The sequence below is a fragment of the Stomoxys calcitrans genome, chromosome 4 (genome assembly GCF_963082655.1).
Source record: "Stomoxys calcitrans chromosome 4, idStoCalc2.1, whole genome shotgun sequence".
Classification (NCBI taxonomy): Eukaryota; Metazoa; Arthropoda; class Insecta; order Diptera; family Muscidae; genus Stomoxys; species Stomoxys calcitrans.
The window spans coordinates 13,130,523-13,144,275 of record NC_081555.1 but is presented as its reverse complement, the minus strand read 5'-3'; the positions used below and the strand labels follow the sequence as shown (position 1 = coordinate 13,144,275).

General features: G+C 34.8%; 1 protein-coding gene across 2 annotated transcripts in view; it reads right to left on the bottom strand.

The window, feature by feature from the left end:
* Positions 1-765: 765 nt before the first annotated feature.
* Positions 766-13,753, bottom strand: part of LOC106087402 (aminoacylase-1) — a 96,327-nt gene continuing 83,339 nt past the window's right edge. Inside the window, exons 1-6 of one of the 2 annotated variants that reach the window (XM_013252427.2) lie at positions 5,581-5,883; positions 2,406-2,750; positions 2,187-2,333; positions 1,414-1,697; positions 1,224-1,357; positions 766-1,157 (exon numbers count right to left, since the gene is read on the bottom strand). In XM_013252427.2, coding sequence (XP_013107881.2) covers positions 953-1,157; positions 1,224-1,357; positions 1,414-1,697; positions 2,187-2,333; positions 2,406-2,750; positions 5,581-5,668 — 1,203 coding nt within the window. In that variant the 5' untranslated portion in view covers positions 5,669-5,883 and the 3' untranslated portion in view covers positions 766-952. Of the gene's footprint in view, positions 1,158-1,223; positions 1,358-1,413; positions 1,698-2,186; positions 2,334-2,405; positions 2,751-5,580; positions 5,884-13,753 lie in introns of those variants that run through there. The other variant, XM_059367929.1, reaches the window with a different exon arrangement.

The window sequence follows — 13,753 nt, the reverse complement described above, 5'->3', positions numbered from 1 at the left end:
ACATATTACATACGAATACGGAATGTTACATACGTTTTCGAAATGTTTAAAAAAACCTGTCGATTACATGATTTTTTAGATAACTTATCGATAAATATAACTTTTAGAAAATTTATCAATAAATCGATTTTTTAGAAAATTTATCGATAAATCGATTTTTTAGAAAAGGTATCGATAAAATGATTTTTATTGAAAACTTTATCGATAAATTGATTTTTTTAGAAAATTTATCGGCAAATCAATTTTTTCAAATTAATCGATAAATCATTTATACGATTATTTAATGTTATATATAATTTTTTCAGTTTAAAGCAACTGGAAATATCAATTTACAACACGATAAATATCGATTTCCGATTCCTATATGCTTGAATATTATAGTTCTTTTTCCATAAAACACTTCTTTTATGTTATAGTTTTTTTCATATTATCTCCAACAATAATCCCTTTCCATGGCTTAGGTGGCCACTATAGAAGAGAGGTTAGCATGTCCGTCTATGACGCTGATTGCATGGGTTCGAATCTTGGCGATAATATAAAAAAATCAGCAGTGTTATCCCCTTCTAATTTGTGAGGAACTATGCCACTTGAAAATATTTTATGGTAGCCATGTAAAAACTTCTCCCCAAAGAGGTCTCCCACTGCGGCACACCTTTCGGATTCGTCTAAAAAAGAAACCCTTATCATTGAGCTTAAACTTGGATTGGAAGCACTCATTGATATGTGCCCCATTGTCCCTGATCATTAATGGAATGTTCATGGGCATTAATGGAATGTTCATGGGCAAATATGCATTTGCATGTCTTAAATTCACTTTTTTGTAGTTTCACAACATTAAGCAGCAAAAAGGATGTTTTCTATTTTCTAAAAATAAAAATTCACAAAAAGGCAATAACACTATAACAAATAAATTCGGTTAAACAATCTTTGGTCTAAAATGACTTAAGAGATTTCAGCAATTGGCAAGATTTGTAATAATCTTTTCATAAATTTCAATGCCACGTAAATAAATATCGGCAGCTATAAACTCATCATGGTCATGCAACAGAACGGGGGTATTATTCATGGGGGAGAAACCTATAGCAGGTATGCCAACACGGCGGATATAACGACTGTCAGTGCCACCAGTGAAGATTTGAGGTTTGAGTTTAAGGCTCCTAAAAAAGCCAAAAAGAAAATGTTTTACAAAAAGTCCCAAGACGTTGAACCGAAATCGGTCTTACAATGAATCTGTAGCCTCTTTAAAGGCTACCCAATAGGGATTTGTATTATCAGTTGCAGTTGGAGTCACACGGGGTTGTTTTTGATCATAAGTCAAATGTATGTCGCCCCCAGCTTCTTCACACCATTTATGGAGCTGCAATTGGAAAAAAATTTTATAACATTTGTTTTGAAATTCCTTGTTTTTAATACCTGAGCCTCAAATTCACTGTGATCCACATCCAAGGCCAAACGCACATCAAATCCCAGAACCATTGTGGGTGGTACCACATTACTTTGGACACCTCCACGTATTTGGGTCAAATTTATTGTGGTCACATCACCTATGGTCAATTCGGGATTATTTTCCAAACGCCTCACCTGTTGTTCACGCATAGACATCATTTTGTGCAGTATGTAGGTGATCTTTTCGCCTGCAGTATTTTTGTGAAGTAGTGAGCCATGACCTGCATTACCATTGGCATTGAAATACAAACCTGAGGGTGGAAATTGAGAAAAAGAAAAAAGTTTACAAAATATTTAATCTTAAAAAAAAATATATAAAATTCAAATCAATTTTAAAAAATTTTTTCTTTAGAAATGCATTTTTACAAAATTTTCATACAAGTCTAATTAAAAAAAAAATCCATAAAAATTAAAAAAAAAGTTGAAAATCAAATCTAAAGCAGCAGGAAATTAAAATTTACATATTTTATAAAAAATTTTACAAAAACTAAGAAAACTACTAAACGTTTAAAAATTATTTTTTTTCTGGAAATGGTGTAAAATTGTCCAAATTATGTTGCATGAAAAATTTGCGGTAAAATATTTTTAAAAATCAAATCTTTAGAAAATTTATTATAAAATTTGAAGGCATTTGTTATTATTTCTTCATTGACAAAGTTTTTTTTACAAAAATTCTATAAAATTAAATTTCTTCAGCATATGGTGTAATCTTCTGATAATCTAAATCCCTTCATACTTACGCCATACACTACGTTCTGCATAGAAGACAGGAAATTCTTCAGTGGGAGAGGCCAAACCTTCATCCAAAGAGAATCCAATTTTCAGTTCCTTGAAATCGGCAGTTTCTACAAAAGGTCTCATACCTCTGCCACCACCCATTTCTTCATCTAAGACAAAAGAAGAAGTATGTCAAATTCCTCTTCCACTAAAACAAACATCTAGATCTCATCTATACTCACCTGCCACAAACGTCACATGTATGGTTCTACGAAATTGAACACCCTTCTTCTTGAGAGCCCTCAAGGCACCCAAATACTGCATTCCCACACATTTCATATCTTGTGCTCCACGTGCATATATTTTTCCCTCCTCATCCATTTCCGCACCGAATGGCTTATGTTTCCAATTCTCTGCAAACACAGGTACCACATCCATATGGGAGTTGAGAAGAATACAAGGCAAACTGGGATCAGTGCCAGTCAATGTCATTACCACTATGGGATTATCTTCGTTAACGGGATAGAAAAGGCGCACTGGCATATCCAAAGCTGCGGCTTGCTTTTTCAAAAAGGCAACACATGGCTCTGCAAGGGAAAAGATAAATATATTTTAAAAAAAGGGTTAGATATCAAAACAGCGGGATACTGGGTTCGAATGCGGACAATATAAGAAAATTTTGCTGAAGGAAATGAAGAAAATATTTTCCAAAAAAAGTTCCATAAAAAAATTTATAAAATATAAAATTTGATAAAATTTTTGTAAAAATTAAAATTTGTGAAAATAAACCAAATTTGAAGAAAATTTGAAAATAGTAATAATTTAAGAAAAATTAAAAAGGGAGTATATATTTTAAATTTGTGTTTGAGAAAATTACTATGAAGAATTAAATTTTAAGAAATTTATTAAATTAATATAACTTGAGAAAATTAAAAAAAAATATATAAAAATGTAAAGTGGAGTAAATTTTATTAAAAGTTAAAAATAGACAAAATTAAAGAAAATTTTTATAAAAAAAATTTATAAAAATTTTATAAAAAATTGTTTAAAAAAAAATTTTGAAATATTAATAAAAAACAAATTTAAAATTAAAGGAAAATTAAAAAAAATGGATAAAAAATTAAAAAAAAAATTTTAACATTTTATTGAAACAAAATATTCAAAAAATTTCATAAAAACTCTGAAATCGTTTAAAAACCATTTTGAAAAATTTTTGCAGAGAAAAGTAAGCGCCTCAACTCCAAAACCCCCTAAAATAGGTTCATTGGACGAGCATGACAATATAGGACTCAAATGAAAGGTATTCGGGAGTAGATTACGAATATGGTCAGAAAGAAGAAATATACTTTATTATTTTTTGATATCGGTAGGGGGCGGACCCTCCTCGTAACCCCAAACATACCACCCAAAATCACAAGTGGACCGAAAAAGACAATATGGATATCAAATGAATGGTATTGGAGAGTAGAATACGAATATGGTAATAACAAGTAAGAGGGTGCTAAGTTCGGCCGGGCCGAATCTTATATACCCTCCAATATGGATAGCATTTGTCGAGTTCTATGCGCGGTATCTCTTTTTAGGCAAACAAAGAATATTGAATAAGAACTCTTATGCCAATGGAGCTATATCCAGTTATAGTCCGATACGGACCATAAATGAATGCAGAACATTGTAGAATTCGTTGTGTAATATTTCAGTTCATTCGGATATGAATTGCGCCTTAAGAAGCAAACTCGGGAGATAGGTTAATATGGGAGCTGTATCAAGCTATTGATCGATTCATACCATATTAAACACGTGTGTTGAAAGTTATGAGAGAAGCCGTTGTACAAACTTTCTGCCAAATCGGATAAGAATTGCGCCCTCTAGAGGCTCAAGAAGTCAAGACCCAAGATCGGTTTATATGACAGCTATATCAGGTTATGAACCGATACTTGGTAGATTTGTTGGATATCATAAAAAAACACTTCGTGCAAAATTTCATTCCAATCGGATAAGAATTGCGCCCTCTAGAGGCTCAAGAAGTCAAGACCCAAGACTGGTTTATATGGCAGCTATATCAGATTATAGACCGATTTGAACCAAATATGGCACAGTTGTTGGATATCATAACAAAACACGTCGTGCAACATTTCATTTCAATCGGATAAGAATTGAGCCCTCTAGAGGCTCAAAAAGTCAAGACCCAAAATCGGTTTATATGGCAGCTATATCAAAACATGGACCGATATAGCCCATTTACAATCCCAACCGACCTACACTAATAAGAAGTATTTATGCAACATTTCAAGCGGTTAGCTTTACTTCTTCGAAAGTTAGCGTGCTTTCGACAGACAGACGGACGGACGGACAGACGGACGGACGGACAGACGGACGGACGGACAGACAGACGGACGAACATATGGACGGACAGACGGACGGACGGACATGGCTAGATCGACATAAAATGTCACGACGATCAAGAATATATTGGGTTGCCCAAAAAGTAATTGCGGATTTTTCATATAGTTGGCGTTGAAAAATTTTTTCACAGCTTGTGACTCTGTAATTGCATTCTTTCTTCTGTCAGTTATCAGCTGTTACTTTAGCTTAGCTTTAGAAAAAAAGTGTTAAAAAAAGTATATTTGATTAAAGTTCATTCTAAGTTTTATTAAAAATGCATTTACTTTCTTTTAAAAAATCCGCAATTACTTTTTGGGCAACCTAATATATACTTTATGGGGTGTCAGACGAATATTTCGAGTAGTCTGTCTGTTTACGCTTTTTTATTGGTCTTAAAATCGAATAGTTACAAACAGAATGACGAAATTAGTATACCCTCATCCTATGGTGGAGGGCATAAAAATCTAAAAATTAAACATTTGAGAAAACTTTTATGAAAATTAAAATTGAGCATAATTTAAAAAAAAAAAAATTAAGATAAATAAAATTTTTACAAAAATAAAAATTTAAGCACAAATTTTGTAAAATAAACTTGTGAATAATTTGTTAAAAATAAAATATTATTTATTTAAGAAAATTTTAAAAAATAAATTCTATAGAAAAAAAATGTTGATAAAATTTTCAAAACAAATAAAATTTCGAAAAAAAAAAATTTTATAACTAAAATTTTTTGAAAAGGTTTCGAAAGAAATAAAATTGTCAGTAATTTTTTTGTTTAACTGAAATTTGCAAAAATTTTTCTATGAACGCCTTGTTAAAAAAAAAATCTAAAAAATCGAAATGTTGACAATGGAAAATTTCTGACAATTCTTTGCTGGTTTTTTTCTCCACCCCACATTTGAGTACACACACACCTCGTTTATTGTTTAATTAACGGTTAAATTATTTAATTAACCTCAATATTAGGTTTTTCATAGACACTTCTGCCATTCATCCAAACTCCCGTTCCCCTCCAAAACATATAAGACTTACTATAATCCGGATTGGGGTGAACAGTAGGTATTCGAAGATATTCACGAAAATATTGAATTTCCTCATTGTCTTCCCAATTGGCAGGCATGTTGATAGATATTTACTTGGATTTTGATTATTTCGTATTTTAATTGAAAGTAATTTGATAGCACATAAACAGGTTTTTTTCCAATATTGTAATTTTTTTTTTCAAATATATTATGTGTTATAAATAAGCTCAAATTACTATTTTTCAAAGAAAAAAGAAAAACAAAACTATCCGTTAATGTTGTGTCTGTTACAAGTGTTGGCAAAGCACTGATCTTGTCTGTCTCACGCTCATAGGGGTATAGTCTCACTCAATTTGTTTGACCTGCGGCAGGAAAATGATAACTGCCTACTTGGCTTCACACAAGAGCCACATAAACCCAAACACAAAGTTTTCGGCTGCAGATTAGTTAGACCGTCCATCTGTCCCTCGCTATGACCCAAACATTTTAAACGTATGAGCGTTAATCACAATTGTTATGTCCAATTTGTTTGTTTATCTGTGCTGACTAAACAATTGTCCGTGCCTTAGTCCGTCCGCTGCATTAATGTTTGCATAGATCATTGCGGGTGGTCAGGTAGACGTAAGGCGACCTCCTTGTCCTAATGATATGACGGATTGTGTTTATCTGTTTGCCCTGCTTTATATGTACAAATTTATAACCCCAGCGGTTTTGTTTGTTTTGGTTTTTCAGATACAATGATAGTAGAACGCTAATTTGCTGTTTGTGCGATATCTTTAAAACCATAAGGCGAGAATAATGTTATCACCATGTCAACTTGAAAACATTTTTACATTACAATAAGAATCATGTATGGCTATCGGAATTTTTTGCGGTGCATATGTTTTCTGTTTGACCGTAGTGTTGCTGACAGCATGGAGTGTTTTATCAAGCATTGAAAAAAATTAAAAAAAAAAATTAAAAAAAATTAAAAAAAAATTTAAAAAAATTAAAAAAAAATTAAAAGACAAAATAAAAAAAAATTAAAAAAAAAATTTTTTAAATTAAAAAAAAATTTTAAAAATTAAAAAAAAATAAAAAAAAATTAAAAAAAAATTTTAAAAATTAAAAAAAAATTAAAAAAAAATTAAAAAAAAATTTAAAAAATTAAAAAAAAAATTTAAATAATTAAAAAAAAAAAATTACAAATTAAAAAAAAAAATATTAAAAAAAATTAAAAAAAAAACTAAAAAAAAAATTTAAAAAAAGGTCAAAAAAAAATTAAAAAAAAATTAAGTATAATTAAATCAAATTTTGTTAACATTTTGTAATATCTGTACAAAATTTTTTCAAAATTTTTGCCTGTGCTAAATTTTGTCAACATTTTGTTTTGACGTAAGAACAAATTTTGTGTAACAGTGTAAGAATGTTAATAGTAAAACTATTTTTCCCACGGCCATACCAACATTCCAGACTATAATTACATGTCTAATTCAACCCAAAACCGATATGCCATGACAAAAGTTCTTAATCAAAGTATTCCAATGTCCTAACAATTTATTTTTACTTTTAATTTAAATAATAAACAGTGGTTCTTGAGAAACTTTGTCTGCGGTTTCCCAGTAAAAATTAAAATGTTGATGGCATTGTAAAAAAATTATCTACTTCAGAAAAGTTAAGCAGTAGCAGTGATTAGATTAAATGTGAAATTTTTCGTGATAAAAAAGAAATATCTTTTTTATATCCACCAACATAGCACGGGGGTACACTAATCTAGTCATTCCGTTTATAACAGCTCAAAATATTGATCTGAGACCCAACAAAGAATATATATTCTTGATCGTCTTTACATTCTAAGTCGACTAAGCCATGTTCGTCCCCCTGATTGTCTGTCGAAAGCACTCTTTCTTTCGAAGTAGTAAGATAGGCGCTTGAAATTTTGCACAAATACTTCCAATTAGTGTTGGTTAGTAGGAATTGTAAATTGGCCATATCGGTCTATGTTTTGTAATAGCTGCCATATAAACCGATCTCGCATCTTGACTTCTTCAGCTTCTAGAAGGCGCCATTCTTACCCGACTTTGCTAAAATTTTATATGAGGTGTTTTGTTTTGACTTCCAATTGTTTGATCGAAATCGGTACATTACCTGTTTGATACAAATCGGTTCATTACCTGATATAGCTGTCATATAAACCCATCCCCCTATTACATTTCCTGAGCCTCTAGAGGGTGCAATACTTATCCGATTTTGCTGAAATTTTTTAGAACGACTTCCCCATGACCTTCAATATACGTATCAAATATAATCTGAATCGATCCATAACCTGATACAGCTTCCATATAAACCTATGCCCCGATTTTTCTACTTGAGCCCCTATAGGGCTATTATCCGTTTTGGCTGAAATGTTGCACAATGCCTTCTAATATGGTCTCTAACATCAAAGCCAAGAATGGTCCGAATCGGTCCATAAACTAATATAGCTTCAATAGCTAAGTAATTCTTATGCGTTATCCTTTGTTTAGGCGCCAGGTTGCATGCTCACAATGCCAGTGCGGGGCTAGTCGATTCGTTTTTCACAAGAGGCCTTGGTCTGTCACTACTGTGGTACCACAATGGACTTCAAATTGCCTGTAAAGGACTACCACTCTTATCCTAACCTTAACATGCCTATCCTTTGATTGCCTATAAGGAGATCCAGGGTAAAGAACTTGGCAAATGCGATCCATGGTGGGGGGTATATAAGGTTCAGCCCGGCCGAACTTAGCACATTTTTATTTGTTTTTACTTTTTTTTTGCAGAGTCCATTGTGGTGGGTTCCCATGATTTGACTCTGTCGAACTAAGCACGTTTTCACTTGTTTGTTTTTTTCCTCCTCGCGTTAACCACTTACCTATGTTTGGCAATAATTTATAAAGTTTGTCTGTCTGTTCTCTTGTCTGCCCTTCTGTCTGTCTATCGTTCTGCCTGTCAGGATGTCTGTCCTTCGGTCTGTCTGGCCTTCTCTTTGTCTATCTGTTTATATCTGCTGTCTGTGCTTCTGTTTGTCGGGATTTCTGTCCTTCCGTTTGTCTGTCCGTCTGTTTCCCTGACTGTATTTCTTCGCGGCGGGACCGGCTCAATCATAGTCTCACTCCACCTTCTCAGATACTATCAACACTTTGGTAGCTTTGTGTTGTTTATAACGCCTTTCGGGCTTTCTCTTCGCTTTTCAATCTTTTGTTAACTATTCTTGTATGCGAGTTCCAATTCTCCTTCAATTCTAGCGTGACAGTTACTATACAGTCTGCCATGAACCGCATATCTAGGACATGTGATAACAATATGTCCTGCGTTCTCATCCATTGTAGAACAATTTGGGCACCGTGAAGAGGTGTGATGGCCAAAGCGATGCAGGTAGCTTCTGTAGCAGCCTTGACCTGTCAAAAGTTGGGCCAGCTTGAAGTTTAGCTCCCCATGCTTTAACCATGCGTTAACCATTTATTTATGTTTGTCAATATTTTATACGACCAACTGCCATTTGGGGAATTTTCCCATCACCTCTGCAGGTTTCCCATCGTTGTAAATCTCTCAGACCTGCGAATGGACTTCTTGACGTACTCCTGTCTTCGAGTAGTCTCCTGTATATATTGGAGTGTTCCCTAGCAAGCATATCTAAGGGGATCATCCCTGCTACCACGTGTGCTGCGTCGCTTGATATGGTTCTGTATACACTGCATAATCGAAGACAGTTTCTTCTGGCTGTGGGTGTCTTGTCGGTCCTTTTATCTGTCTCTATATCTGTCTTTCTGGCTGTGTATCCTTCTGTCTGTCCTTCCTTCTGCCTGTCGGTTTGTCGTTTATTTGGCTCTTTGTTTTTTTGTCTGCCTATCAGTCTGTCTGTCCTTTTGTCTGCCTCTCTGTCGGGATTTCAAGATATCTGTCCTTTTGGTTGTCTTCTGTCCTTCTCTTTGTCTATCTGTCTGCTTATCTCAATCTGACTGACTGTTTGTCAGTTTTTTTTGTGTCTGTCCTTCTGTTTGAACATATTTCTCACCGTCTGTCTATCCATTTTTCTGCCATTTGTCTGTCTGGCTGCCCGTAGGCCTGTCAGTCCTTCTGCCTGACTTGTTTGTGCGTTTGTCTCTCTGTCTGACTGTCAGTCTCTCTGTCCGTTTGTCTTTCTGTCTCCCTTTTCGTCTCGCTTTTCATCTTCTCTCTGTCTTTCTGCCTGTCTGTCTTACCGTCTGACTGTCTGTCCTTCTAATGTATGCGCCACGGTGGCCTCCTTTGTTTAAAACACACCCCCTATTTTCCCATTTTACTTTTGTTTTTTTCCATTCACTCATAGCTTTTTTGCACTGACTGTGTGTCCTTCTATCTGTCTGGTTATTTGTTTGGCTGTCTGTCCTTCTTGTTGCCTTTCGGTTTGTCTGTCTATCCGTTTATTTGTCTCTTTGTATCATTGTTTGTCGGTTTGTTTTTTCTTTCTGCCTATCAGTCTGTCTAAATTCTTATCCATTATCCTTCGTTTGCCTATAAAGAGATCCAGGCCAAAGAACTTGAGAAAAGCGATCGATGGTGGAGGGTATATACGATTCGGCCCAAAGGAACTTAGTACGCTTTTACTTATTTGTACTTTTTTTGCAGAGTTCATCGTGGTGGTTTCTTAGCTTGTTTTTATACCCTGCACCACTCGTCTGCCCAACAGTTTTTCGGTCTGTCTGTCCTTCTGTGTGTATGTACCTCTGTCTGTCTGTCCTTCCATCTGTCTCTATATCGATCTGTCTGTCGGTTTGTCAATCTGTCAGTCCATCTGTTCTTCTGTCGGTCTTTCCTTCTATCTGTCTGTCTTCAGTCTGTCTGTCCTTGTTGTCTGTCCGCTTGTCAGTCTGTCTGTTGGTTTGTCTGTCTTTGTCTCTTTGTTGTATGTTTGTCTGGAGGCCAGACATTATCTGCACTTTGGAAACACATTTCGGACGATCTCTTCCTCATTCAGTCTTTCGTGAACTATCGTTATATACGCGTCTATCGCGTTCCAATCCTCCTCAGATTTTGCATGACGGTTACTACAGGATGATTTTTTAGCTATTGTCTTTTAGGCACCACTGGTTTAAACAACGCACGCAGGTTTCGTGTTTTGTTTCACTGTCAAACATCATCAGTTTGGTCTATAATTTAACTATGAATCGTTTTATCGAACAACGCTTGCAAATTATTAAATTTAATTATCAAAATGCGTGCTCTGTTAAGAAAGTTCATAGCGCGCTTCTTCCGTTTTACGACGAAGCTCATTTTTGGCTTAATGAGTAGAATTGTCGATTTTGGAGTGAAGATCAGCCAGAATCATTGCAAGAGCTACCAATGCATCCAGAAAAAGTCACAGTTTGGTGCAATTTATGGGTTGGTGGAATCATTGGACCGTACTTCTTCAAAGATGATGGGAATTGTAACGTAACTGTGAATAGTGAACACTATCGTGAGATGATATCCAACTTTTTTTGTTCAAAATGCAAGAGCTTGACTTGCATGATATGTGGTTTCAACAAGACGGTGCCACATGCCACACAGCATACGTAACAATGGACTTATTGAGAGGCGAGTTCGGTAAACATTTTATTTCATGGTCAGGACCGGTCAAATGGCCACCTAGATCGTGCGATTTAACGCCTTTAGACAATTTTTCGTGGGGCTATGTTAAAACTTAAAATTGAAGCGGACTTGTCTGTATAGACGCGTTGGAAGACAACATTGAATCATTTATTCGTGAGATACCGACCGAAATGTTGGAAATTGGACTAAGCGGATGAACTATTTGAGGCGCAGCCAAGGTCAATATGTGAAATAATCTTCAAACATTAAATTAGATGGACCGTACTATCGATTCAACTAAAGATATCATAAATTTATTGTGTTTTTTTTTTTGAAAAACTTTCCTATAGCTCTTAAAAAATCGCCCTGTATATTGTCTCCAATTACCTGTTTATTAATGAAAGACTCAGTAGGTCTATCCGTCCTTCTGTCTGCTTGTCTGTGGGTCTATCTGTCTGTCTTTCTCTATCTCTCTCTTTCCGTCTCTCTTTCTCTCTCTCTATTTCCGTCTGTCTTTTCGTCTTTGTCTCTGTCTTTCTGTCTCTCTATCCCTCTCTTTCTCTCTATCCCTCTATCCCTCTCTTTCTCTCTATCCCTCTCTTTCTCTCTATCCCTCTCTTTCTCTCTATCCCTCTCTTTCTCTCTATCCCTCTCTTTCTCTCTATCCCTCTCTTTCTCTCTATCCCTCTCTTTCTCTTTATCCCTCTCTTTCTCTCTATCCCTCTCTTTCTCTCTATCCCTCTCTTTCTCTCTGTCCCTCTCTCTTTCTCTCTCTCCTTTTCTCTCTCTTTATCTCTCTCCTTCTATCTCTCCTTCTCTCTCTTTCTCTCTCACTCTTTCACTCTCTCTCTCTTTCTGTCTGTCTTGCTATCTGTCTTTCTAGATGTCTGTCTTTCTGTCTGTCCTTCTAGCTGTCGTCTGTCCATCCTTCTTCAAGTTCAATTTGATTCCACGGTGGAATCCTTTCTTTAAAACACCCTCTCTATTTTCCGATTCTACCTTTCTATTTTCTCATATTTTAAATATTAATAATTTATTTCAATTAGTCTTAGCAGACTTCTTTATCTACCCTCATATACACTATTTTCCGATTCTACCTTTCTATTTTTTCATATTTTAAATATTAATAATTTATTTCAATTAGTCTTGTCAGACTTCTTTATCTACCCTCATATACACTAAAGCTTTTGCTGTGAATTTTTAATGAGCTCCTAAAAGTATGCCAAGTTTAACAGTGAAAGTGGATTTAATGAGATTTTTACCTCATCATTTCAATTTGAAATGCATCACCATTGGTTGGGGTATATTTCTACATTTTGTGTGTAACCCGATTAAATATCAGTCTAACCCTTCTATGTGTATACGAGTAAGTATAAATATTGTTGATTCTATTGGGATACATATCTGGTATAACCATGACTGTCCGCCCTTCTTATTTTTTTTTTTAAATAACGCCCAAATTAATAAAGATATTGTATTTCTTTGAAATTTTTCACTAATGCTTCTCATTGGTCTAGATCGCGGCACGGGATAGTTGTGAGCACCGCACGGGCTGGAACATTGAGGTCCAATCTGTTCGATGTTCATTGCTGTCACGAGAAGCTTTGCTACGAACTACCGGACGCGTCCACAGTTTGCGGATAGTGGAATGTTTCATACGGAGTAGCTGCAACAGCAGTTGCGGACAATCAGTGTCGAGCAGATGGCCTCGGTGAGAGGCCGGACGTTACCGGCTCTTACATAAATACTGAGTGCCTATGATGATCGATATGACAAGGCGGGTTATTGGCGCCTTTAAGTGGCCCATCTACAGGAGCTTGACGAGGATCGCTACCTACATATGAAAATGTGGCTCTACAACAACAACAAAATTGGTCCAGATTCTTGTGGATTGAAAATTCGAAATTGACGAATTTCCTCAAAATAAATCACATATTAACTTTGTTAATTTTTTTTACATTTTATTCCATGGTCATGGGTAACCAAGACTCTATTAGCCCGGCCCGGCCAAACCCCAGAAATTATCTCATTGTCGTATAATAATAATCAAAATTTGCCCACTAGCATATTTAATTTAGAATAAGCGATTTGAGCTGCGGTTAGGCTGCACAGATTTAGTCATTTGGCTTTAATAATTGAGTAATTGTGGTAACAATCGTTTCATATTTTTAATACTTAGAAGATTAGATATACAAATTGAAATTAGAATTTTATTTAAATAAACGCTTACAATGTGGCCTTCAAAAAATAAAGTGATTATATTGGGTTGCCCAAAAAGTAATTGCGGATTTTTTAAAAGAAAGTAAATACATTTTTAATAAAACTTAGAATGAACTTTAATCAAATATACTTTTATACACTTTTTTTCTAAAGCAAGCTAAAAGTAACAGCTGATTACTGACAGAAGAAAGAATGCAATTACAGAGTCACAAACTGTGAAAAATTTTGTCAACGCCGACTATATCAAAAATCCGCAATTACTTTTTGGGCAACCCAATAATATAAATTAGAAGGACAAATTTGTATATTAGAGTGTCCCAAAAACAAAATGTTATGGCGATCGAGTAAAGTTAATTCGTGCCAACACGACTTCCAAAGTTGGATTAAGTACTTTCTAAAAGATCCTGTAAAGG